This window comes from Pinus tabuliformis, chromosome 6, assembly GCF_031772625.1.
Source record: "Pinus tabuliformis cultivar Carrire ecotype Pingquan chromosome 6, CPIR1, whole genome shotgun sequence".
Lineage (NCBI taxonomy): Eukaryota > Viridiplantae > Streptophyta > Pinopsida > Pinales > Pinaceae > Pinus > Pinus tabuliformis.
Genome location: NC_142292.1, coordinates 102,185 through 130,153, shown reverse-complemented (window position 1 = coordinate 130,153; position 27,969 = coordinate 102,185). Strand labels below are relative to the sequence as shown.

Genomic DNA, 27,969 nt, shown 5'->3' with positions numbered 1-27,969 from the left:
TTTTACAGTTCCACCTCATGAAATATATCTCCACTCATGAAAATTTCTTGGTCTGCCAATAGTTGTACTAAATAATGGCAAAAAGGAGGATTTTTTTTTTGTTCCTTCCCCCTTCTTGGACATAACTGATTTCAACTATTTTCCTGCCAGTTAGGATTCAAATCTCACATGACAACAAAACTGAGGCTTCTAATTATATAATTTATAGAGATGACCCCCCAAGTCACAAAATTTACATTCCATTTACTATGCAATTAGAAATGAAAATGAAACTTCGCATATTCTTTTCACCAACAACTTTTCTAAGTAAAATTACTTCCTTATCAACTTCCACAACAAAGTTTTGTAACACAAGGTCTGGATAAGGCCAGTTGCTCTAATTGATTTTGTTGTAATGTATCTCATTTTCAATCTAAAAGAAAAACAAAAATTCATTGACTTAAATATAGTGTCAACAACAATTTCTCCTTAGGAAATATGTCTTCATAATAAAATTCGAACATCAATCATGTTCCTCCTTTGAATTCATAAGTGTTATTTTACACTTAGCATTATTTTCTAGTGATTTACTAATCAAGACCTCGAGTCTCATTATTTTTTTTGGTTTGTTTCCATATCTACACCTCCATTAGAGAAACAACCATAGGTAAAGTTCATAGGACTACTATAGTTCTCTTTCTTACTAACATTATTACCGCATTGACAATAACTCTTTCCAGTCATAAGGTTTTGGTAAATCATAAAGCAATGGACTTTATAATATATACATGTATGTTTTACATGTCTTGAATCATACGTTCTGGTACCCTTTATGGTTATGTCACAATAGTTGTATTATATATGTATTCACACCCCTTTACACTATCCTAGCAAAGGATATACATTATACAGTATTTTCTTATTTGATCATTACACCTATGAATACACTCATATGAACTTGGAACATTGGGTTATCACCCCCCTCGACGTTATTTTTATTGCTTGTCAAATTATCCCTAGGTCATCTCCCCTTAATCACATGTTGATTAGGTTCTATGGTTGTGACGCACCAAGGACATCCAATGGTTGAGACTAAAAGAAGGGTATACTACTAGGGTAAAGTTGCTCTATCTTGTTCATTTACCTTTTAACATTTATTTTGTTAAGAATGTGGTTTTTTCTCTGTAGAGGCTAAATGAGGGTTTCAAACCCTGACCTTTTATCATGGCAGGTGTTCTTGATACCAATATTCATTTTTTTTTTGGATATCTCTTCCATATGTTTAGAAGTCTTTCATCCACACAAGAAATTTTTCATAAGAGGTAGAGGTAAACAACAATTCTCATTTTTTTACTTGAACTAATTTTAGTTTTTAGATCTCTTGGTTCGCCATTACAATTTCTAACTATTACAATGCTTCTTTTTGGAGGAAATTTAGGGGTTTGTGGCTTGTATACCAACGAGGAATCATTCTGATACTTTGTCTCATTTTTAAAAGGTTGGTTACTAAATTTTCAAAGGGTTTCTAGGAGTTTTGCTTCGCCACTAACTATCATGTAATTTCCCTCGACCCTTTGCTCTTATTTTCGGACACTGCAAATTGATCTTGTTATACGCCATCATGCTCCTCTGTATATGTCCATAGTTGAGATTATCATTCTTATGGTTTCATTCTTGATTCTAGAGAGGAATAGGGAGTAGCTTTAGTTAGGAGGCCTGTCATAGAACTTAAATGTATTCTATGTTAATTTACTTATTTTCCATTGTGTCCTTTTAGCATAATCATTCCTTTCTTAATTCGTGACATTTTGAATTCAAACCTTTTTAGGTTTTCGTTAGGGGAATTTTGAGATCTAAAATGGGCCTCCTAAGAAAAATGTACAACTAAAATGAATTTATAAGAAAAAATAGGATTCAAGATGATGATGTCAACCATGGGGGATGATTCACCATTTTTGGAGTAAAAAAGTAAAAATATTAAAACATAATAAAATAATAAAACTACTTTTTTAGCTCGTATTTTAAACTCGTCTCCCTAAGGCTTTACCCAAATTTCAATCGGGAGTACTCATTGGATGCAAAATTTAGTTCCTCATCCAAGGAGTACCCATGTTTCATACTTTCGATGGACCTGAGATTCAAACAACAGTCCTCTGGCCTCTGCGCACTTTTGACGGCACTTTCACTTAGTGCAATTCCACCTGATCTTCGATTCACTTGCAATTAACCTATATATATTGAATTCAACATAATACACAGAATCAACTTCGTATTGTAAAAAGACTTTGAGAATGGCCAGAATCACAGCACGCAGGTCAAACATTTGCATCAAAGTGTTTCTTCTATTAATATATGTACATAAATACTTTACATAGGCCCTTGTAGCCATATTTTCATTGCATGGCCCTTTGTTGCCTTTGAAGCAATACTTGACTCCTCAAGCCTCTTCGTTCTCTCTCTTTCCCCACACAAACACATGATCTTATTTTAGCTACATATTTATACATAAGGATTCCAAACTATATTATGGTTTAGATCCATAAAATCCTCCCCTAAAACCCCTATTCTAGGATTCCTAGGTCCATAAATCTTTCAACAATCTAACTTCCCTCATTTCTATCTAACTCTCTCAAATATTATCGATATCTATATTCTAAAAGAGAGATCTAGCTACAATACTCCTCATTTTCATCACTTGTGTACATTTCTTAAGAAAACATACAAAAACACAATTAAATAAATAATTACACTCAATTAGGGAACCAACTGCCTTGGTAAATGAAAATGACTATTCTATTCAAAAGTTATTTTGATTTGGAGGTAAGATGCTCGTGCATCAAAAACAATGGAGCTTTCTATAAAATTATGAAAATCAATAATCAAAAGTGTCAATATGGTAACTCACTCCTCCTTCAGGGACTAATGTAGAAGACAAGACTAGGTTTTACAGGACATTGATTGTGTATTGTGTGTGAGTGTTTGCAGAAAGTGATTTATCTTTTCAATGAATAGAAACTATCACAAGCACATTAGTAAATGTGGTTGATATACGTCGATCGATATAATTTCCATACGTATATTGGCATATAAAAGGTGCAAAATGTCGTCGATCGGCATATATCAAGCACAATTTACTAATGGGGTTGTGCTAGCTGATGATCAATGTGTGTGGGAAAGATTAGTAGACAACGGCTGACTATCCTTGACTATGGTAAATTTGTTCAAGTTGTAGTCGAGGAGGGTTTAATATGGTAAACCTATAGTTGACTATGGATGATCATGCTAGTCCACTTCAACATATATTTTAATATGATAGATTATGATTGAAAATGGTTTACCACTATTGACAATCATTGTCCATCTTTGGTAATGGTTGACCATGGCTGACTATGGTCAACAATGATTACCATGTTGACCATGGATGAACATGATTTGTAAAACTTTACCATTCACTATGATAGATTATCATTGATATGGTTTACCACCACTGACCATGGCTTTCCATGTTTGATCATGGTTGAAAATGATGGTTAACCATGGCTGACTTACCTTGTCTCATGGATATTTTCTTGATAAATTTTCATTGTTTTACCACATAAAATTTTAAGTGTTTTCTATCATTACTTCTTTGTTGAAAATGTTTTTACAGATTCTAAAAACCAACAAGTGGTATCATAGCACTAGTTAGAGGAAGACGAGTGGCAGAAGAAACCCTAGCCACAAGTTTGTAGGCCTGTTCTTTGATAAGGAATTTGTGTTTTGTCTTGATCTATAGATCCCTTGAAGAAACCCTCAAACATGAAGAGGATATGTAGTTCATACAACCATCAAACATATAATTTTAAGCATTCACAAAGATCAAATAAGGGTATCTAGGGTTGGATTATAGTCAATTTTGGGTAGAAAATTTTGTAAGGTTGCAGTCACACATAGTAAGATGTAACATCCCACTTCAACATATACTTTAATATGATAAGTTATGATTGAAAGAAATTACCACTATTCACCATTATTGTCCATGTTTGGTAATGGTTGCCCATGGCCAACCATGATGACTATGTTGACCATGGGTGGACATGTAATATCCCTTTAATTTCAATTAGAATTCAATAGAATAGTCTCCTTCTCAGATATTCAATAGAATAGTCTCCTGGGAAACCTATGGGAGAGAGCATGTTCCTCCCAACCAATGAGTTACTACCAGTAATTCCCCCAGAGGTCAATTTCTTGCCTCTTGAAACAACAAACCCGTATGTATTCCTTAGTGGTATTTTATAATTCTTCCCAACATATTTTTCCTTTAATTAGCTAGGCTTTCCTTTTTAATTAGGAAAAATTCTTTCCTTTCGCCTTTAAAGCAAATCTTTCTCTCTAGTTGTGCTTTCTTTTCCTTTTCATCCAGCTTATCATTTCTCTCTAGCTAAATTCTTAACTTAATAATTCTCTCTCATTATGATATTTCATGAATAATAATTTAGCATAATATTTCTCTTCAATTATGTTATTTTCTTAATCTTAATTTCTCCTCGGATTTTTCTTAGGAAAATATTTGGTAAGGCTATGTGGACTTAACCACTTGACAATATTCTAAAATAGAAAAAAGTCCCTATTACTTATGTTTTCTTTCCCATACAATTCCCAACAAAACATGTACTCATAATATAAAATTCCATTCCATAATCCATCAATTCCAATCCTTGCTTCCACAATCACTAAATTCAAATAATAATCACAATAATCTAAAAATAGTCATGCCTTTCAAAATAAGAGCACTAGGGGTATCACATGTGTTGGGATTCTCCTCTCTTAATTTCCAAGCAATATGATAATCTCTTGAAAATGTACTCCTCCTTTCACGTACACAAGGACGCTCCAAGATGGCTATGCATGGAACATATCCACAATTACGCACACGGGAACGATTCAATATGGATCTATGAAAAAAAAATATACACCTTTACCCCTGCAACCTTTTCAATGCAATATGGATCTATGAAAAAAAAATATATACACATTTACCCCGTTCCTGCAACCTTTTCGTTTCACAATCGCATGAGGAAACTAATTTGGCATAGATTTGACGCCTTTCAAGCTTAACTACCCATCAATATTTGCTCAAAACTATTCCTTGAGTGGAGAGTTTTTGCTTTTGCTCGGCTTTTTGGGTGCTTAAGGAAACCACCTGGGCATGCAAGCCTCACACATTGTGGAAGACTTTTGACTTTATGTCTCTTCAATTTGGTTGAATTGTATTCTATTGATATTATTAATAATGTATTAATGATGTTAATAATAATATTGTGAATAATATTAATGTAAATATTTTTTCTATTAATATTGTTAACATCTAAAACATTACGCCCACGGGGCTTTGGATTGACGGTGAATGGGTGCGTTGTTAAGGCACTCCTTGTGATATGTCACCGGTTCAAATCCCCCGTGGGTACTTAGGTTAGTCTTAGCTAAGAAAAAAAAAACATCTAAAACATTACCATCATCCTTATTAATGACTAGAATTGAAATATTACTAATGTTATTTATCAATATTAAGGTTAATAATATTTATATTAATAATGTTAATGTTCAAGTTAATAATTTCAATGTTAATAATAGTAGTCTTCCTTATGTTAACATCACTACTTAAATGTTATTTGTAATATTAATGTTATTCTACAAAAAAATATTATTATTGTTAACATTGATAATAATAGTAGTGATGCATTAATAATGTAATTAAAATTATTATTATTATTATTATTCACATGAGTGTTGTTAATATTAATTAGTAATTTTTAAAGTGTCAATGTATTTGTAATATTTGTTTTTCATTAAAAATCAGTATTAATGTATTGGTAGAAAAAAAATCTATTTACTAAAAATATACAAAATGTAAAACCCAATTTCTGAAATATTCCCAAGTGTAAATTTTTAACGTAAAATATAGTTTTAAGATTTATTTATTTAATAGTAATACAATTTGCTTAAAATTTAATGTAAAACTTACATTAAATTTTAAATTATATTTTTAACTCTAAAAGAGGAGGTAAATATTTGGGATTTCTTTATATTTGTTTGGCATATATGTTAATAAATACAATGTGCCCATAACTACCTACAAGGTAGAATGGTCTAGATTGCATAAGTTGTTCCCTCAGTAGAGATTCTTATTCATATGGATGGCCTATATAAATTTTGTGTTATATTTCAGAAATTGGGGGAGTATCCGTCCTCCTGTTTATATTTAATTGCAATAAACTCTTATTCATGTGGATGGTCTATATAAATTTTGTGTTATATTTCAGAAATTGGGGGTATCCATCCACCTGTTTATAATTCGGCTCTCGATTAAAACAAAAAAAAAAATAGGCAACATTTGAGTTGTTATTCTATTGAAATTCATATCTCTTTTTTCATTTCAAATTCAAATACAAAATCTAACACTTAGAAAGTCAAATAATATAGTAATGTTTATATGTATTTTTATGTGGTTAAAAATAGTATGTTACTATTTATTTATTTTAAAAGGAATTCATACAACTTTTTAGCATTTCAAATACAGAACTGAAATTTCGATTTTTTTTATTATTTCAAATTCAAATACAAAATTTAAAAAAAAAAAATGGAAATTTAATTTTGCCATTCAAATACAAAATCCAAAATCCAAAAGTCATTAAAAATCAATTTAAGAAAATATTTTGAAATCAAATTTAAAACGATTTATCTCGTCCGCCCGAAGCAAAACCTAAATTGAAATCATGTCCGCCAGACACAAAATCTAAATTTAAAGTAGTGTCACCAGAGGAAAAAACTAAATTTAATCAGTCATTCATTTAGTCTTTATAATGCAGTGAGTGTATTTTTTTCACCTCAGCCATATATTTGTTTTGTTTGGAAGAGAGGCATGATGATGCCGTGGTCGATGTATTGAGCGGAGATATTAGGGTATGTTGTGTCAAAGAGTAAACGATCGCAACACAGAAATTTCACATTACCAAAAAGGACACCAGTACGGATTAAATGATAAGAGTGTTTCTTTATATCCCGTCTTTAATTCAAAGTCAAATACTTTTCTTTTGTTTGCATCACAATTAAAAGACAAATACTTTTATTTTGTTTGCATCAGATGAGATGCATCGTGCAGCGCTCCATCAATTCAACCGATAAGCTATTAGGCAGTGTCGTGTCCATTAAACAGAAACAGAAAGGTGTAAATGATTATAACATAAAACTCTCAAACACCCATATTGATGTAAAATTTTCCTTTATTGCATATAGAGGAGTCACGAGTGTACACGTACGTGAGGGAAAGAGAGGTTTTATTGATTTGTTTGTTTGGTCGCATAACAGCCGACGAATGACTGGTGACTCCTGGCATGAATGAATGATTGAATTAGATGAGTGGGCATCAACCCAAGAATTTCCTTTGGAGAAGTTGCACGAGGGAGGCATCGATCTTGAAAGCTTTGGCCAGAAGGGAGGCATCAACCGGGGGAGAGGCTCCAAACAAGGATTGGGCGACCTGCTGGGTTCCTGGAAGCTGGCTGCTCAGTGCAGCGATGGCCACTGCGTTGCCATAGCCCACGTTCTGTTGGAAGTGCACCAGACCTTTGGGGAACACGAACACGTCTCCCTTCTCAAGCGTTTTGCTGAACAATTTATTGGCAGTGGTGATAAAGCCGACTGAGAGAGTACCCTCGATGACCACCAAGATTTCTGTGGCCCGCGGATGAGTGTGAGGGGGATTAAGGCCGAGAGGAGCAGCGAAATCAATCCGAGCCATGGAGATTCCCAAGGTGTTTAAGCCTGGTATCTGCATTACATTGGCTGCAGTGACGTTGGATCCCATCATGTTACTTGTATCCCCTGCAACATTTAAGCCCCTGAACATGAAGTCATTTGCGGTAACCATGCTTGCATCCTTACACGGGAACCCGTTCACATTAACTGCAATTACAGTCAAATAAACATATATATATGATCAGATTATATTATTATTCACATCGCATGAAACGAATCGAAAACCTAATAAACATATATATGATCAGATTATATTATTATTCACATCGCATGAAACGAAACGAAACCCTGATAAGCAAACACATGATCACGGCCTCAAACTCAAAGTCTTACATACCTCCACTCTTCGTGTCAGCCACACAAACGTCTTGTAAAGGATCTGCATCACCTGCACGCACAATATTAACAATATTATGCGCCACTAGTACTACAAGCGCTAGCGCTAGAAAGGATTTCATGACTGGACTGCAGGCAACTGACTGACTACTATTCTTCGATTCGATTCGAGTAGATGCTCCCTCTGATCTGATCTGATCCTTAGATGATAGATTGAGTTTGGTGAAATATGAAGAGCATTCTTCCTTTTTATAACAGCAACGCCGCCAACGCCAAGTTCTTGAGTTAAATTTGCTTGCTTGATGGACTCCTTCTTTGTACTTGGACGCGGTTGCGTGTTTCCAAATTAAAATTGAGAAAGACGCAGTCATAGTCATTGGCTACGTCCGCCACATATGACCCTGTCCTTATTGGATCTGGCTGCGTCTCAACCAAGGGAAGAAGGGATATGTTTTAGATTTAAGTATCTCAACGAAGCTGTCAACAATTTCGGGTTTCTTCATGCAGACTTGGTCAGTCTGTCTACTCGTAGCAGAAACATTCTGTTTTTCTTTTATTGGTTAAACAGAATAGTATTGCACAACACACCTCCTTTTCCATTTGGAAATATTTTTTTAAATATATAAACTTTGAACTAAGTCGTCCACAATTAAATATATATATAGACAGTCATCGATGTGATGTTTAACATTATTTTGTATTTATCACGCGCATTTACTGTACCAAACCATATTCGTTTTCCCATCTCCAAACATATCGCTATGCTCTTCATCAAGATTATTTCCATTGTGTGTGTTAACCCTCGGGGAAAGCAGCTAAGTCAAACATTGTTCAATAACATGAAACAGCCACTCTTTACGCAAATTACCCTAATCCTTACTTTAAAAAACAAGGACAACCTCTTAATTTAGTAACCGGAGAACCCTAACCATTTTTCATCCACTTCATTTCGTAGTAGTTTTCTGGTACTGTGGTTTCTTTCTATGGATATCAATGGTGGATTGATAAGTTGCTATCTTTTAAATTATTTTAGTGTTGAAAGATAATTTGCAAATTTATGTTTCTTATCAAAATATCAATTTCTTTCTTCTTTTTTTTAATTAAATTTTTCATTTCTTTTAAGTTAAATGATAAAAAAAAATTAAAAATGTACTCATAAATTTAATTTAAAACAATATCTCATAAAATATATATTGTTTTATTTTTAATAACTTCCAACATAACTAAAAAAAATTATTGCTTCTTGATGAGCATCGTGTTAACTGTCCCCAAAGAAGCTAAGTCAAACTTCGTTCAATATTAAGATTAAAAATAACCTAAGATGAAGACTACCCTAATCCTTACTCCAAAAAAAAACTCCATTTCCTACTTGTTAAAAACTAATTTGCAAAATTATATTTCCTATTAACATTTCAAATGCTTTTTACCAATTTTTAGTCAAATTTATTTTATTTTTTTATTAATTTATAAAACTTAAATTAATAGTTTTCTAATCAAATATGTGTGCTACACAATAAATTTGATTTAAAACAATATCACATAAAAATATATCAAACTTAAATTAATAATTTTCTCATCAAATATGTGTGCTAGACAATAAATTTGATTCAAAAGAATATCACATATAAATGTATGTTCTTTTTTTTTAATAACTTCTTACTGTACCAAAAAAAAAGAAATGTGTTGTTATGATTCTTCTGTTACCTTCTCAATTATATTGCATTATTTAAAATGCATGCATTGAATTTGAAAATGATATAGAATTAAACTAATTCAAGCTTAAGAAAAAAAAATGTTTATAAAAATGTAAACTATAATTAATAGTGATAAACAAAAATGAATGCAATGTAGATATCTAGATAATAATGCTATCTAGTCATTTATATGGTTATGATGATGACGATGATGATTAGCACTCACCAAGGCCTACATGGTCCATGGAACCTTTAGATGGTAAGAGACTCCTACGAGTTCTTTTACATTTTATTTTTATGCTCAGAAAGCATTATCAGAAAGGGGTGGCATGAGGGGGAGGGATTTTCATTAATCGCGAAGGAATCATTGAATATAGATATGCTTGGGGACTTGGATGGAAGAAAAACAACCAAGCAAAGGCGTCATATGAGCTTGAGATTTCGAGTGGGAAGCTTCAGGGGGCCACGGGTCTGAGTGGAGTTGATGGTTTCAGTGTCGTTGTAGGGTTTGGTGTTGTTATTTGGCTGAATTGGGATTGGCTTCTGGTCTAGAACCTCAAGGAAGATTTGAGAGTAGAATCGTAGAGTAAAGTCTGTATGAATATGATCGATTTTAAGATTATTGTTGGAGAGAATGTTTATAAACTTCTGAACTTGAGGGTGTCTTGGGTCAGGACCTTGGGGCTTCGTTGGAGGCCAGTGAGGTGGATGGGATGGTGGATGGTCGGTTTCGGGAGCGGTGGGACAAGAGCATCTCGAATTTGAGCTGGAGTGACAGAAGGTTCTTTGACATTCTGGGAAGTCTGAAAATGGATTCGAGTGTGCAAAGTACAGAGAATAGTTCTCGGTCAAGCTCTTGGGGCAGTCGCAGGTCGGGGTCAGGGGGGTCGCAAGTGGGAAATTATCTAGCTGGTAGGAGAAATCAGCGAACCTACATCAATTGTGTGCAGGACCACATGGAATTCAGGGAAGGCCTCGCTGTATTGCAACGCAACATGCATAATCAGCAGCAATAGAACCTGACTATACAGTAGAATCCTACGAATTCTTTTACATTTTATTTTTGTGCTCAAAAAGAATTATCAAATTAGTTCCAACATCACCATAGTTGTGCTAACTTGAATGGCAAAGAAGACTAGTAGAGTGACAGATATTTTGAAAATTAAATCAAAGGTCAGTAGAATATCACAATTCAAGAGAAGGTTCTTTTCATCTTCAACGCTCTTACTCTTGCAAATGTGACAAAATATTTCATCCCATGGCGTTTTCCGAAGTGACCAACACCCTATTTCACTATGAAGTTTATGAGAATTTGTTCCTATTTTAGCAATGTTTATTTACTTCTTAAATTAGTCAAAAAGAGAGATACTTTTGATCACAATAACCCACTCCTTGGTCTAACATCTCATAAATTTCTTGCTCACATTGTTTATGGTTTTGAAAATTACATGGAATGGGATAAGTTGTTTGTTACTTTTGCGATTTCCCCTCCTCGCCTATATTGGAATATGATCTAATTGAATGAGAGCCACAATGACAATGCAACAAACAGTGAATCAATGTGAGGGATTCAAATAAGATATTTGATATTAGCTTGTGTTACAATAACATATGTCTATGTTCTAGATATTGCAATTGTTTATAAAATCTAAATACTTCCTATTCATGGAGGTGATCGAGTGATCGTGTGAACCATCATCCAAAAATGACGCATAATATCTTGTCATTTTTACATAAAGAAGCTTTATAATCTAACACCCTCTCTTTAGACTTACACTTTTGAAAATGAAACTTACACACATTGGCACAATAAATAATAGAACCAAAAATCCTCCAAAGGCTTTGGCACAATAAAGAAATGCTTGATTTAGTAAGACTCCTTCAATTTCCTCCCTATTCCACTGAATGGTATAGTCTCATAGACATTATCCAAGTTTCCCAGCATCATTGGACATCATTATCACACGAAATATCTCATAGCCCTCAAAAAACGGTACAGTCTCCTAGGTATTATCCAAGTTTCCCAACATAATTGGGCATCATTAGCATGTGAAATGTCTCATAACCACCTCATAAAGTTACGTTGTCAAACTTACAGATCCTACATACCTTAAACGATTGGAAAAAAATACCCATATGCATGTCTTTGAACCCCGATCAGGTATAGCTTCTCTAATCCAATAGTGTCCTAAACTATTAAAAAATTATCTCTCTTCCCCTACATCCCTCCCTATCTTCAAATTGCAGGCTCTTCAAGTTTTTACAATTGTAGGTTTTACATATCTATATTTTTCGAGCTTTGCTCCACTTGTTTGAGTTGTTGGAGCAAAGCAGTGACTCTCATCAAATGAATACAATAACATTTTTATCAACAAAGACATCTAAAATAAAATTCAATGGCACTTGTGATCATCGCATTGATTTGATATTTACAATCAATCTCTATGTTCCGACACATAAGCTCATTGAAATAGTGGACATGGCTACATTTGCATGTCCAATATCTCTTTTCTCCCATGTTATCTCAACGTTATCTCTACCAAAAATACATCGAATTTGTAAACATTTCTCATCTCGCTAGTTATTCTCAGCCTCCTAAAGGATCTTGAAAGGCTATCGAGATATTTCTTGCATTTTATTTTGAATTTATAAATAAAATTGCTAACTAAGTGACCTTTAAAGTCACATACACTGGTATCTCTTACTATGGTATTAACCTTAAATATACCCACTTTTATAGCTAATAGAAAAACATCAAATGAATTTTATATAGATAATAGAGAAAGAGCACATGTCTCATCTTAGATATGAAAAAATTAAAACATCTTTCTAACTAACAAAGTTAGCCTTCTTGTCTCGAGAACTTGCAACAATCGTTCCTTCGTTAATTATCCTCATCGCATTTGGTCCAAGAATGATGTCGGCGTCCTTTCTGAACCGACTCATGGATCCATTAAAACAAGAATTGTAATAACAACATTCTTGATGGTAGATACTAGATAATATTTACCTATATTCTTCATTTTAGTCAGAAATATAAAATTCATCTATACCCTTCTATCTAGTCATAAGCATTGAAATTTTTTCCTCCATGCTCAATTTCACTTGTCTGGCATTCTGCCTCAAACTCCCAACAAGGAAAAACCTCAAAATATGGACAACCTGCAATCTCATTCGAACCCCTCCATATCTGATCCTTCTTCTTAAGCTTCCTCTCAACTTCCTGTGCCAGGATCTCCTTTGATTAGTTCTACTAAATCTGTTCTTTCTTCTTTTTCATCTACTTCTTTACTCCTTTCAACCTCCCTATTTTGAGGTTCACATAGAATTCCTGCTCTGATACCACTTTGATGTAGGCCCAATCCGACCCTACTTAAATCCCTGGCTTAGAAAACCCACAGTGCCCAAACCTCTATCAAAGAGGCACTTCCTTCAACCCTGTATAATAGCGTACAACTTACAAAATAATAATATAGTCACAGTGGGAGGATTTCAAAGGATATAACCTTTTTATAATCTAATTTCTAGTGGGAGGCGCTAAAGGGTATCAACCCTTTCTATATATATTCAAATTCTTGTGGCCTCGGCCCTTACTTATTAAAACAGGTGTGGATACCTCATGTGAATTGTACCTTCACTCCCCTCATGTAAGTGTAGAAAGCCCCAATTTCTCGTCGGTCTTAGGCTTCTCTTCATTCTCCTTGTGACCATGCCTTATAACCATGCGATCCATCATCCCGGGCCAAGTCCCTTACATTAAATCATAAAAAACATTTGGGCTTGAAGCTTCCCGGGATGGTCCACTTGTATTGTCTCGACATTGATTGGTATGTTGGCTTCCATGTCTGCCGCTACCCACATACGATATTTACAAAGGCCTCATTACTTTGATACCCAGCTCACTATTAAAATAAGTCTCGGTATATCCGTATCTTAGCTGGCCCACACTCAACTCCATGTAATGCTCCAAACAATCCCAGCCCTCTATTGATTAGTTGGGCTCACATGTTAGCCCAGTCCCAATCATCATGCCTATTCTAGTTAAGCACTCATCTTCTCTTTCTAGGATAATTCCTCCAGCCCGAAGTTGTCAAGAAACTGTTTTCTTATCCTTCTAGGATAAATCCTTTGACCTGGCGTCCATCTCCCGACTCTCTCAAGTGACGAACTTCTATCGGGACTTCAAAACAAACTAGGTGTTGTGCTCGTCTTCGTGTTTGGATTCTTCTACCAGTTTTTCCTCTATCCTCATCCTTTCTTTCTTGATCTTGGTCCTTCTCCAATCCTCTAGTCTTCTTCATACACACTTCTACACATTGATCCATCATAGTTCTTCTTTAATCTCCTAGGATCACCATGATTCCACTGCTCTACTATAATCACTTCAGTTGCACGACTCTCTTAAGTGCATTCATTTCCTTGGTATTTTAATTGTGTTTTGAGATGTTGTCCCCCCTGAGCTTCAAACAACAGTCCTCTGGCCTCTGCGCACTTTTGACGGCACTTTCTCTTAGTGCAATTCCACCTGATCTTCGATTCACTTGCAATTAACATGTATATATTGAATTCAACATAATACACAGAATCAACTTCGTATTGTAAAAAGACTTTGAGAATGGCGAGAATCTCAACACGCAGGTCAAACATTTGCATCAAAGTGTTTCTTCTATTAATATATGTACATAAAATACTTTACATAGGCCCTTGTAGCCATATTTACATTGCATGGCCCTTTCTTGGCTTTGAAGCAATACTTGACTCCTCAAGCCTCTTCGTTCTCTCTCTTTCCCCACACACACACATGATCTTATTTTAGCTACATATTTATACATAAGGATTCTGAACTATATTATGGTTTAGATCCATAAAATCCTCACCTAAAACCCCTATTCTAGGATTCCTAGGTCCATAAATATTTCAACAATCTAACTTCCCTCATTTCTCTCTAACTCTCTCAAATATTCTCGATATATATATTCTAAAAGAGAGATCTAGTTACAATACTCCTCATTTTCATCACTTGTGTACATTTCTTAAGAAAACATACGAAAACACAATTAAATAAATAATTGCACTCAATTAGGGAACCAACGCCCTTGGTAAATGAAAATGACTATTCTAGTCAAAAGTTATTTTGATTTGGAGGTAAGATGCTCGTGCATCAAAAACAATGGAGCTTTCCATAAAATTATGAAAATAAAAAATCAAAAGTGTCAATACAGTAACTCACTCCTCCTTCAAGGACTAATGTAGAAGACAAGGCTAGGTTTGATAGGACATTGATTGTGTATTGTGTGTGAGTGTTTGCAAAAAGTGATTTATCTTTTCAATGAATAGAAACTATCACAACCACATTAGTAGATGTGGTTGATATATGTCGATCGATATAATTTCCATACGTCTATTGGCATATAAAAGGTGCAAAATGTCGTCGATCGGCATATATCAAGCACAATTTATTAATGTGGTTGTGTTAGCTGATGATCAATGTGTGTGGGAAAGATTAGTATACAACGGTTGACTATCCTTGACTATGGTAAATTTGTTCAAGCTATAGTCGAGGAGGGTTTACTATGGTAAACCTATAGTTGACTATGGATGACCATGCTAGTCCACTTCAACCTATACTTTAATATGATACATTATGATTGAAAATGGTTTACCACTATTGACAATCATTGTCAATCTTTGGTAATGGTTGACCATGGCTGACTCTAGTCAACCATGATTACCATGTTGACCATGGGTGAGCATGATTTGAAAAGCTTTACCATTCACTATGATAGATTATCATTGGCAATGGTTTGCCACCGCTGACCATGGATTTCCATGTTTGATCATGGTTGAAATGATGGTTAACCATGGCTAACTTACCTTGTCTAATGGATATTTTCTTAAGAAATTTTCATTGTTTTACCACATAAAATTTTAAGTGTTTTCTATCATTACTTCCTTGTTGAAAATGTTTATACAGATTCTAAAAACCAACAAGTGGTATAATAGCACTAGTTAGAGGAAAACGAGTGGTAGAAGAAACCCTAGCCACAAGTTTGTAGGCCTGTTCTTTGATAAGGAATTTGTGTTTTGTCTTTATCTATAGATCGCTTGAAGAATTTCTCAAACCTAAAGAGGATATGTAGTTCATACAACCATCAAACATATAATTTTAAGCATTCACAAAGATCAAATAAGGGTATCTATGGTTGGATTATAGTCAATTTTGGGTAGAAAATTTTGTAAGGTTGCAGTCATGCATAGTAAGATGTAACATCCCACTTCAACATATACTTTAATATGATAAATTATGATTGAAAAAAGTTTACCACTATTCACCATTATTGTCCATGTTTGGTAATGGTTGCCCATGGCTGCCTATTGCCAACCATGATGACTATGTTGACCATGGGTGGACATGTAAGATCACTCTAATTTCAATTAGAATTACTTGTAATCTATCTATATATATATATATATATATATATATATATATATATATATATATATATATATATATATATATCATAACACGATTTTCTTCAATTATTAAAGCCCAGCAAACTATCCTTGATAACGTATTGATCCATTTTCCAGATATCTTCTTCGTGAAACAATGAGAGTTCACTCCCAACACTTTTGTCTAGATTCATATATGGCATGGTATTCCAATTGATGAACTTATTATGGATTAGGATCAACTCCTCAATGCCTAAAATATGTTTATTTGAAGTATTGATCTAACCAACCTTTCTGATAGTCAAAGGTTTATGTTATGCTTGCATTATAATATACAACTACTACAACCATAAGTACATTGCAATACCCAATTAATTGTTTGTGTTTAGCCTTGCTCCATATAAACCATGTTCTTGACCTTATGGTATGATATTATTTAAAAAATTACAAAGAGGAGTAACCTATATCTCTGTAAGTTTCGTAGAGTTGACATATATATTAATGTATGGGAAAAAGGTTCAAAATGATTAAATTCCTTGGTTAGAGATATATTTTTTCCCTTATGCTTCTCAAGGTTCTCGACTCCGTGGAGTCCTCCGTGGCTATTTTTTATTTCGTGGAGGCCTTCCCACCCTCGACCCGTGTGAATTTGATATAGTTCGTGGTATGGTCCACCTCTCAATATGCTCAATAACGTGTGTAATCTCGACGGTCCAGATTGCTCAGGGTTGATATCAATGGTGAATTTATTTTGTTTTGGTCTTAAGTAACTACCTCCTTATGGCCCAACCACCACCTTCGTCTCATTTTCTCGTATGTTGTTTGTGAAACAAGCTATGAAATTGGAAGCTTTCTCTTGGTAATTAGGGTTTATCCCTTAGTATTGATGGTTCGCATAGTAATTCTTTGTTGGCTTTGGCCCAAATGCTTCTATCAAAGGTTTTTCTTGTGGTCCAAGGAAAATTTTACATCTCTAGGTTGGAAATAGACCCTAAAAGCATTCATTTAACTTTTATTATTATGCATATTTACTCCTTGCAACTAATTGTTAGTTAAATCTTATTTCTCTGTTAATCATCATTTTTGGTTAAAATTATAGGTGAAATCCCAACATTATGTGGCTTCCAAGTTATGGTGTCCACCTTTTCCAAGATTCAATGTTGCGGCTCCAAGCCATACAATATTTACAAGGTAAAATTCCCTAAAAAACATTTCTATAAGTTCAAACCCTAGCTTGTTTTTCTCTTTAGAAAGGAAGAACGGTTTACCATTATAGCATATTCATCGATACTAATAATTCATATTTTATGGAGCAGGGTTTGGACTACTACTTCATGTCACTCGTCGGGTAAACCCTCTTGTTTACCTTCCTTACATGTTTACCACGTTACTTTTACAATAATCCCTTGAGAAAATTTTAGCGTTTTTAACCAAATTTGTATTCACCTTGTAGGTTAGTTGTGGCTTTGGTTATCTTCATTGAGCCTTTTCTTAAAATGGATTTTCACAATATTTTCTCTCCTATGCTTCACAACCATTACAAGTGCTTACAAAATTTTCATTTCTTTTCTACGGTTTTCATACTGACGTTACCAAGACCCTTCTAGAATTTTCTTGGCTTAGGGTTTTATGAAAAGGCCTTATGTTGGCCATGGTTTTATGAATTTCTGAAACTCGCTATGTAATTCATAAAAATATGTATTTTTTGAAAAATCCCAACTTTTGTAGACAATATTTTCACCTGTATTCATCATTATTGGAGTTTAACGATTCTTTGCTTCCATTAGTAAATTTTATAGTTAATATATACTTACCAATCTTGGTCATGTTTGTAAACTCTTATATACATTATATTTGTTTTCTCCTCATGCCACGAAGGTGATAGTATATTATTGTTATGAAACCTTGTATAAGTTAATAAATAACTTTACCTGACAGGGTTTTTTTTTTTCTTTTGTATAAGTTAGAGTATAAAAAAAGATCGTCACCCATGTGGATGTGGATTAAATTTATTGGTATTTTGTTCGTAATAAAAGGCACAATTGTATGATTGTTTTTCTTGAAAATATCTTCTAAAGTATGGGTTTCTATTTTATAGGGCTTTTGCACCCTTACATTTATCATTTCTCCATTCATTTATGTAAACATGTATGCCATATTCTTTTCCATAAGTTTGATATGATTATATTTACTCCCATACTACCAATGCTATGATTCCTATATACTTTAATGAAATATATAGCAAAGAATCTTTTTATTTTCATGTACACTAGTGGGTTATGTCATGGAAACTTCTCCAAGTTCTCCTCTGAGCCCTAACCTCTTCGACATTCAGGATTGTTGTCCCTGGGATAATAAATAGCAATCCTCCCTAGTTATGGCCTAGGACATTTAACGTCAGCCAAGTCTCTTATCCTTCTAGTCTTAATTACTGATATATATATATATATATATATATATATATATATATATATATATATATATATTATCAACATTCAATTCTACGACCAAAAGGAATTAAGCAAACAAATTCAGGTTATAATTTTGACATTCATTAGACTTATTTATAGCGCTTTTACCTGAGGTGACATTCTTTTCTTTTCCTTTTAAATCATTCACACCCTCAAGGTAAATTCTAGGCTAAGTTTCTTATTTAAACCTCTTACCATCCTCTACGACAAATGTAAAGCTTGACCTACACTTGTAGTGTTCAAGCTACCTGTAACAGATTGGAGACAGATACACACGCAACTACAAATACGTGTACATGTATCTACCTATTACAATTATAATCATTATGAGGATTTTCCCATAGTTCAAATTTAGTATTGAACCTTCCAATTTCCAAAGTAAATTGGTCAACATAAAAATCAATAACATTTCTATCCTCACCTAAATGCTTCCCGAAATTATGCTAAGGGCTTCCACGTTCCTCCCAACCATGAAATAGTTTTTCCAGTTTGTTCCCTACATGCTCCACTTCTCTCTTTATCGAAAAGAACATAGAAATCTCTTTCGAAATCTACCTCCTGAACCCTTTAGCAGTGTCTTGCTAGTTCAATGGGTTCTAAAACAGTTTGTCTCTCCCACTACTCCTCTTTTCAAAATAAATTGTCTTTATATCCCATAGTTCTCTTTTTACAGTTCCACCTCATGAAATATATCTCCACTCATGAAAATTTCTTGGTCTGCCAATAGTTGTACTAAATAATGGCAAAAAGGAGGATTTTTTTTTTGTTCCTTCCCCCTTCTTGGACATAACTGATTTCAACTATTTTCCTGCCAGTTAGGATTCAAATCTCACATGACAACAAAACTGAGGCTTCTAATTATATAATTTATAGAGATGACCCCCCAAGTCACAAAATTTACATTCCATTTACTATGCAATTAGAAATGAAAATGAAACTTCGCATATTCTTTTCACCAACAACTTTTCTAAGTAAAATTACTTCCTTATCAACTTCCACAACAAAGTTTTGTAACACAAGGTCTGGATAAGGCCAGTTGCTCTAATTGATTTTGTTGTAATGTATCTCATTTTCAATCTAAAAGAAAAACAAAAATTCATTGACTTAAATATAGTGTCAACAACAATTTCTCCTTAGGAAATATGTCTTCATAATAAAATTCGAACATCAATCATGTTCCTCCTTTGAATTCATAAGTGTTATTTTACACTTAGCATTATTTTCTAGTGATTTACTAATCAAGACCTCGAGTCTCATTATTTTTTTTGGTTTGTTTCCATATCTACACCTCCATTAGAGAAACAACCATAGGTAAAGTTCATAGGACTACTATAGTTCTCTTTCTTACTAACATTATTACCGCATTGACAATAACTCTTTCCAGTCATAAGGTTTTGGTAAATCATAAAGCAATGGACTTTATAATATATACATGTATGTTTTACATGTCTTGAATCATACGTTCTGGTACCCTTTATGGTTATGTCACAATAGTTGTATTATATATGTATTCACACCCCTTTACACTATCCTAGCAAAGGATATACATTATACAGTATTTTCTTATTTGATCATTACACCTATGAATACACTCATATGAACTTGGAACATTGGGTTATCACCCCCCTCGACGTTATTTTTATTGCTTGTCAAATTATCCCTAGGTCATCTCCCCTTAATCACATGTTGATTAGGTTCTATGGTTGTGACGCACCAAGGACATCCAATGGTTGAGACTAAAAGAAGGGTATACTACTAGGGTAAAGTTGCTCTATCTTGTTCATTTACCTTTTAACATTTATTTTGTTAAGAATGTGGTTTTTTCTCTGTAGAGGCTAAATGAGGGTTTCAAACCCTGACCTTTTATCATGGCAGGTGTTCTTGATACCAATATTCATTTTTTTTTTGGATATCTCTTCCATATGTTTAGAAGTCTTTCATCCACACAAGAAATTTTTCATAAGAGGTAGAGGTAAACAACAATTCTCATTTTTTTACTTGAACTAATTTTAGTTTTTAGATCTCTTGGTTCGCCATTACAATTTCTAACTATTACAATGCTTCTTTTTGGAGGAAATTTAGGGGTTTGTGGCTTGTATACCAACGAGGAATCATTCTGATACTTTGTCTCATTTTTAAAAGGTTGGTTACTAAATTTTCAAAGGGTTTCTAGGAGTTTTGCTTCGCCACTAACTATCATGTAATTTCCCTCGACCCTTTGCTCTTATTTTCGGACACTGCAAATTGATCTTGTTATACGCCATCATGCTCCTCTGTATATGTCCATAGTTGAGATTATCATTCTTATGGTTTCATTCTTGATTCTAGAGAGGAATAGGGAGTAGCTTTAGTTAGGAGGCCTGTCATAGAACTTAAATGTATTCTATGTTAATTTACTTATTTTCCATTGTGTCCTTTTAGCATAATCATTCCTTTCTTAATTCGTGACATTTTGAATTCAAACCTTTTTAGGTTTTCGTTAGGGGAATTTTGAGATCTAAAATGGGCCTCCTAAGAAAAATGTACAACTAAAATGAATTTATAAGAAAAAATAGGATTCAAGATGATGATGTCAACCATGGGGGATGATTCACCATTTTTGGAGTAAAAAAGTAAAAATATTAAAACATAATAAAATAATAAAACTACTTTTTTAGCTCGTATTTTAAACTCGTCTCCCTAAGGCTTTACCCAAATTTCAATCGGGAGTACTCATTGGATGCAAAATTTAGTTCCTCATCCAAGGAGTACCCATGTTTCATACTTTCGATGGACCTGAGATTCAAACAACAGTCCTCTGGCCTCTGCGCACTTTTGACGGCACTTTCACTTAGTGCAATTCCACCTGATCTTCGATTCACTTGCAATTAACCTATATATATTGAATTCAACATAATACACAGAATCAACTTCGTATTGTAAAAAGACTTTGAGAATGGCCAGAATCACAGCACGCAGGTCAAACATTTGCATCAAAGTGTTTCTTCTATTAATATATGTACATAAATACTTTACATAGGCCCTTGTAGCCATATTTTCATTGCATGGCCCTTTGTTGCCTTTGAAGCAATACTTGACTCCTCAAGCCTCTTCGTTCTCTCTCTTTCCCCACACAAACACATGATCTTATTTTAGCTACATATTTATACATAAGGATTCCAAACTATATTATGGTTTAGATCCATAAAATCCTCCCCTAAAACCCCTATTCTAGGATTCCTAGGTCCATAAATCTTTCAACAATCTAACTTCCCTCATTTCTATCTAACTCTCTCAAATATTATCGATATCTATATTCTAAAAGAGAGATCTAGCTACAATACTCCTCATTTTCATCACTTGTGTACATTTCTTAAGAAAACATACAAAAACACAATTAAATAAATAATTACACTCAATTAGGGAACCAACTGCCTTGGTAAATGAAAATGACTATTCTATTCAAAAGTTATTTTGATTTGGAGGTAAGATGCTCGTGCATCAAAAACAATGGAGCTTTCTATAAAATTATGAAAATCAATAATCAAAAGTGTCAATATGGTAACTCACTCCTCCTTCAGGGACTAATGTAGAAGACAAGACTAGGTTTTACAGGACATTGATTGTGTATTGTGTGTGAGTGTTTGCAGAAAGTGATTTATCTTTTCAATGAATAGAAACTATCACAAGCACATTAGTAAATGTGGTTGATATACGTCGATCGATATAATTTCCATACGTATATTGGCATATAAAAGGTGCAAAATGTCGTCGATCGGCATATATCAAGCACAATTTACTAATGGGGTTGTGCTAGCTGATGATCAATGTGTGTGGGAAAGATTAGTAGACAACGGCTGACTATCCTTGACTATGGTAAATTTGTTCAAGTTGTAGTCGAGGAGGGTTTAATATGGTAAACCTATAGTTGACTATGGATGATCATGCTAGTCCACTTCAACATATATTTTAATATGATAGATTATGATTGAAAATGGTTTACCACTATTGACAATCATTGTCCATCTTTGGTAATGGTTGACCATGGCTGACTATGGTCAACAATGATTACCATGTTGACCATGGATGAACATGATTTGTAAAACTTTACCATTCACTATGATAGATTATCATTGATATGGTTTACCACCACTGACCATGGCTTTCCATGTTTGATCATGGTTGAAAATGATGGTTAACCATGGCTGACTTACCTTGTCTCATGGATATTTTCTTGATAAATTTTCATTGTTTTACCACATAAAATTTTAAGTGTTTTCTATCATTACTTCTTTGTTGAAAATGTTTTTACAGATTCTAAAAACCAACAAGTGGTATCATAGCACTAGTTAGAGGAAGACGAGTGGCAGAAGAAACCCTAGCCACAAGTTTGTAGGCCTGTTCTTTGATAAGGAATTTGTGTTTTGTCTTGATCTATAGATCCCTTGAAGAAACCCTCAAACATGAAGAGGATATGTAGTTCATACAACCATCAAACATATAATTTTAAGCATTCACAAAGATCAAATAAGGGTATCTAGGGTTGGATTATAGTCAATTTTGGGTAGAAAATTTTGTAAGGTTGCAGTCACACATAGTAAGATGTAACATCCCACTTCAACATATACTTTAATATGATAAGTTATGATTGAAAGAAATTACCACTATTCACCATTATTGTCCATGTTTGGTAATGGTTGCCCATGGCCAACCATGATGACTATGTTGACCATGGGTGGACATGTAATATCCCTTTAATTTCAATTAGAATTCAATAGAATAGTCTCCTTCTCAGATATTCAATAGAATAGTCTCCTGGGAAACCTATGGGAGAGAGCATGTTCCTCCCAACCAATGAGTTACTACCAGTAATTCCCCCAGAGGTCAATTTCTTGCCTCTTGAAACAACAAACCCGTATGTATTCCTTAGTGGTATTTTATAATTCTTCCCAACATATTTTTCCTTTAATTAGCTAGGCTTTCCTTTTTAATTAGGAAAAATTCTTTCCTTTCGCCTTTAAAGCAAATCTTTCTCTCTAGTTGTGCTTTCTTTTCCTTTTCATCCAGCTTATCATTTCTCTCTAGCTAAATTCTTAACTTAATAATTCTCTCTCATTATGATATTTCATGAATAATAATTTAGCATAATATTTCTCTTCAATTATGTTATTTTCTTAATCTTAATTTCTCCTCGGATTTTTCTTAGGAAAATATTTGGTAAGGCTATGTGGACTTAACCACTTGACAATATTCTAAAATAGAAAAAAGTCCCTATTACTTATGTTTTCTTTCCCATACAATTCCCAACAAAACATGTACTCATAATATAAAATTCCATTCCATAATCCATCAATTCCAATCCTTGCTTCCACAATCACTAAATTCAAATAATAATCACAATAATCTAAAAATAGTCATGCCTTTCAAAATAAGAGCACTAGGGGTATCACATGTGTTGGGATTCTCCTCTCTTAATTTCCAAGCAATATGATAATCTCTTGAAAATGTACTCCTCCTTTCACGTACACAAGGACGCTCCAAGATGGCTATGCATGGAACATATCCACAATTACGCACACGGGAACGATTCAATATGGATCTATGAAAAAAAAATATACACCTTTACCCCTGCAACCTTTTCAATGCAATATGGATCTATGAAAAAAAAATATATACACATTTACCCCGTTCCTGCAACCTTTTCGTTTCACAATCGCATGAGGAAACTAATTTGGCATAGATTTGACGCCTTTCAAGCTTAACTACCCATCAATATTTGCTCAAAACTATTCCTTGAGTGGAGAGTTTTTGCTTTTGCTCGGCTTTTTGGGTGCTTAAGGAAACCACCTGGGCATGCAAGCCTCACACATTGTGGAAGACTTTTGACTTTATGTCTCTTCAATTTGGTTGAATTGTATTCTATTGATATTATTAATAATGTATTAATGATGTTAATAATAATATTGTGAATAATATTAATGTAAATATTTTTTCTATTAATATTGTTAACATCTAAAACATTACGCCCACGGGGCTTTGGATTGACGGTGAATGGGTGCGTTGTTAAGGCACTCCTTGTGATATGTCACCGGTTCAAATCCCCCGTGGGTACTTAGGTTAGTCTTAGCTAAGAAAAAAAAAACATCTAAAACATTACCATCATCCTTATTAATGACTAGAATTGAAATATTACTAATGTTATTTATCAATATTAAGGTTAATAATATTTATATTAATAATGTTAATGTTCAAGTTAATAATTTCAATGTTAATAATAGTAGTCTTCCTTATGTTAACATCACTACTTAAATGTTATTTGTAATATTAATGTTATTCTACAAAAAAATATTATTATTGTTAACATTGATAATAATAGTAGTGATGCATTAATAATGTAATTAAAATTATTATTATTATTATTATTCACATGAGTGTTGTTAATATTAATTAGTAATTTTTAAAGTGTCAATGTATTTGTAATATTTGTTTTTCATTAAAAATCAGTATTAATGTATTGGTAGAAAAAAAATCTATTTACTAAAAATATACAAAATGTAAAACCCAATTTCTGAAATATTCCCAAGTGTAAATTTTTAACGTAAAATATAGTTTTAAGATTTATTTATTTAATAGTAATACAATTTGCTTAAAATTTAATGTAAAACTTACATTAAATTTTAAATTATATTTTTAACTCTAAAAGAGGAGGTAAATATTTGGGATTTCTTTATATTTGTTTGGCATATATGTTAATAAATACAATGTGCCCATAACTACCTACAAGGTAGAATGGTCTAGATTGCATAAGTTGTTCCCTCAGTAGAGATTCTTATTCATATGGATGGCCTATATAAATTTTGTGTTATATTTCAGAAATTGGGGGAGTATCCGTCCTCCTGTTTATATTTAATTGCAATAAACTCTTATTCATGTGGATGGTCTATATAAATTTTGTGTTATATTTCAGAAATTGGGGGTATCCATCCACCTGTTTATAATTCGGCTCTCGATTAAAACAAAAAAAAAAATAGGCAACATTTGAGTTGTTATTCTATTGAAATTCATATCTCTTTTTTCATTTCAAATTCAAATACAAAATCTAACACTTAGAAAGTCAAATAATATAGTAATGTTTATATGTATTTTTATGTGGTTAAAAATAGTATGTTACTATTTATTTATTTTAAAAGGAATTCATACAACTTTTTAGCATTTCAAATACAGAACTGAAATTTCGATTTTTTTTATTATTTCAAATTCAAATACAAAATTTAAAAAAAAAAAATGGAAATTTAATTTTGCCATTCAAATACAAAATCCAAAATCCAAAAGTCATTAAAAATCAATTTAAGAAAATATTTTGAAATCAAATTTAAAACGATTTATCTCGTCCGCCCGAAGCAAAACCTAAATTGAAATCATGTCCGCCAGACACAAAATCTAAATTTAAAGTAGTGTCACCAGAGGAAAAAACTAAATTTAATCAGTCATTCATTTAGTCTTTATAATGCAGTGAGTGTATTTTTTTCACCTCAGCCATATATTTGTTTTGTTTGGAAGAGAGGCATGATGATGCCGTGGTCGATGTATTGAGCGGAGATATTAGGGTATGTTGTGTCAAAGAGTAAACGATCGCAACACAGAAATTTCACATTACCAAAAAGGACACCAGTACGGATTAAATGATAAGAGTGTTTCTTTATATCCCGTCTTTAATTCAAAGTCAAATACTTTTCTTTTGTTTGCATCACAATTAAAAGACAAATACTTTTATTTTGTTTGCATCAGATGAGATGCATCGTGCAGCGCTCCATCAATTCAACCGATAAGCTATTAGGCAGTGTCGTGTCCATTAAACAGAAACAGAAAGGTGTAAATGATTATAACATAAAACTCTCAAACACCCATATTGATGTAAAATTTTCCTTTATTGCATATAGAGGAGTCACGAGTGTACACGTACGTGAGGGAAAGAGAGGTTTTATTGATTTGTTTGTTTGGTCGCATAACAGCCGACGAATGACTGGTGACTCCTGGCATGAATGAATGATTGAATTAGATGAGTGGGCATCAACCCAAGAATTTCCTTTGGAGAAGTTGCACGAGGGAGGCATCGATCTTGAAAGCTTTGGCCAGAAGGGAGGCATCAACCGGGGGAGAGGCTCCAAACAAGGATTGGGCGACCTGCTGGGTTCCTGGAAGCTGGCTGCTCAGTGCAGCGATGGCCACTGCGTTGCCATAGCCCACGTTCTGTTGGAAGTGCACCAGACCTTTGGGGAACACGAACACGTCTCCCTTCTCAAGCGTTTTGCTGAACAATTTATTGGCAGTGGTGATAAAGCCGACTGAGAGAGTACCCTCGATGACCACCAAGATTTCTGTGGCCCGCGGATGAGTGTGAGGGGGATTAAGGCCGAGAGGAGCAGCGAAATCAATCCGAGCCATGGAGATTCCCAAGGTGTTTAAGCCTGGTATCTGCATTACATTGGCTGCAGTGACGTTGGATCCCATCATGTTACTTGTATCCCCTGCAACATTTAAGCCCCTGAACATGAAGTCATTTGCGGTAACCATGCTTGCATCCTTACACGGGAACCCGTTCACATTAACTGCAATTACAGTCAAATAAACATATATATATGATCAGATTATATTATTATTCACATCGCATGAAACGAATCGAAAACCTAATAAACATATATATGATCAGATTATATTATTATTCACATCGCATGAAACGAAACGAAACCCTGATAAGCAAACACATGATCACGGCCTCAAACTCAAAGTCTTACATACCTCCACTCTTCGTGTCAGCCACACAAACGTCTTGTAAAGGATCTGCATCACCTGCACGCACAATATTAACAATATTATGCGCCACTAGTACTACAAGCGCTAGCGCTAGAAAGGATTTCATGACTGGACTGCAGGCAACTGACTGACTACTATTCTTCGATTCGATTCGAGTAGATGCTCCCTCTGATCTGATCTGATCCTTAGATGATAGATTGAGTTTGGTGAAATATGAAGAGCATTCTTCCTTTTTATAACAGCAACGCCGCCAACGCCAAGTTCTTGAGTTAAATTTGCTTGCTTGATGGACTCCTTCTTTGTACTTGGACGCGGTTGCGTGTTTCCAAATTAAAATTGAGAAAGACGCAGTCATAGTCATTGGCTACGTCCGCCACATATGACCCTGTCCTTATTGGATCTGGCTGCGTCTCAACCAAGGGAAGAAGGGATATGTTTTAGATTTA

The 27,969-nt window shown here is 33.8% G+C and overlaps 2 protein-coding genes across 2 annotated transcripts; both read right to left on the bottom strand.

Annotated features, from left to right (window-relative positions):
* Window positions 1-7,007: 7,007 nt before the first annotated feature.
* LOC149256890 (germin-like protein 1-3) lies at window positions 7,008-8,339 on the bottom strand. The gene is made up of 2 exons (XM_089368627.1): window positions 8,114-8,339; window positions 7,008-7,923 (listed from the first exon to the last, which is right to left on the bottom strand). The coding sequence occupies exons 1-2, from the start codon at window positions 8,232-8,234 to the stop codon at window positions 7,385-7,387; spliced, it is 660 nt and encodes a 219-aa protein (XP_089224753.1). The 5' UTR covers window positions 8,235-8,339; the 3' UTR covers window positions 7,008-7,384.
* An 18,063-nt stretch (window positions 8,340-26,402) lies between these two features.
* Window positions 26,403-27,734, bottom strand: LOC149256889 (germin-like protein 1-3). The gene is made up of 2 exons (XM_089368625.1): window positions 27,509-27,734; window positions 26,403-27,318 (listed from the first exon to the last, which is right to left on the bottom strand). Exons 1-2 carry the CDS (start codon window positions 27,627-27,629, stop codon window positions 26,780-26,782), a joined length of 660 nt encoding a protein of 219 aa, XP_089224751.1. The 5' UTR covers window positions 27,630-27,734; the 3' UTR covers window positions 26,403-26,779.
* Window positions 27,735-27,969: the final 235 nt, after the last annotated feature.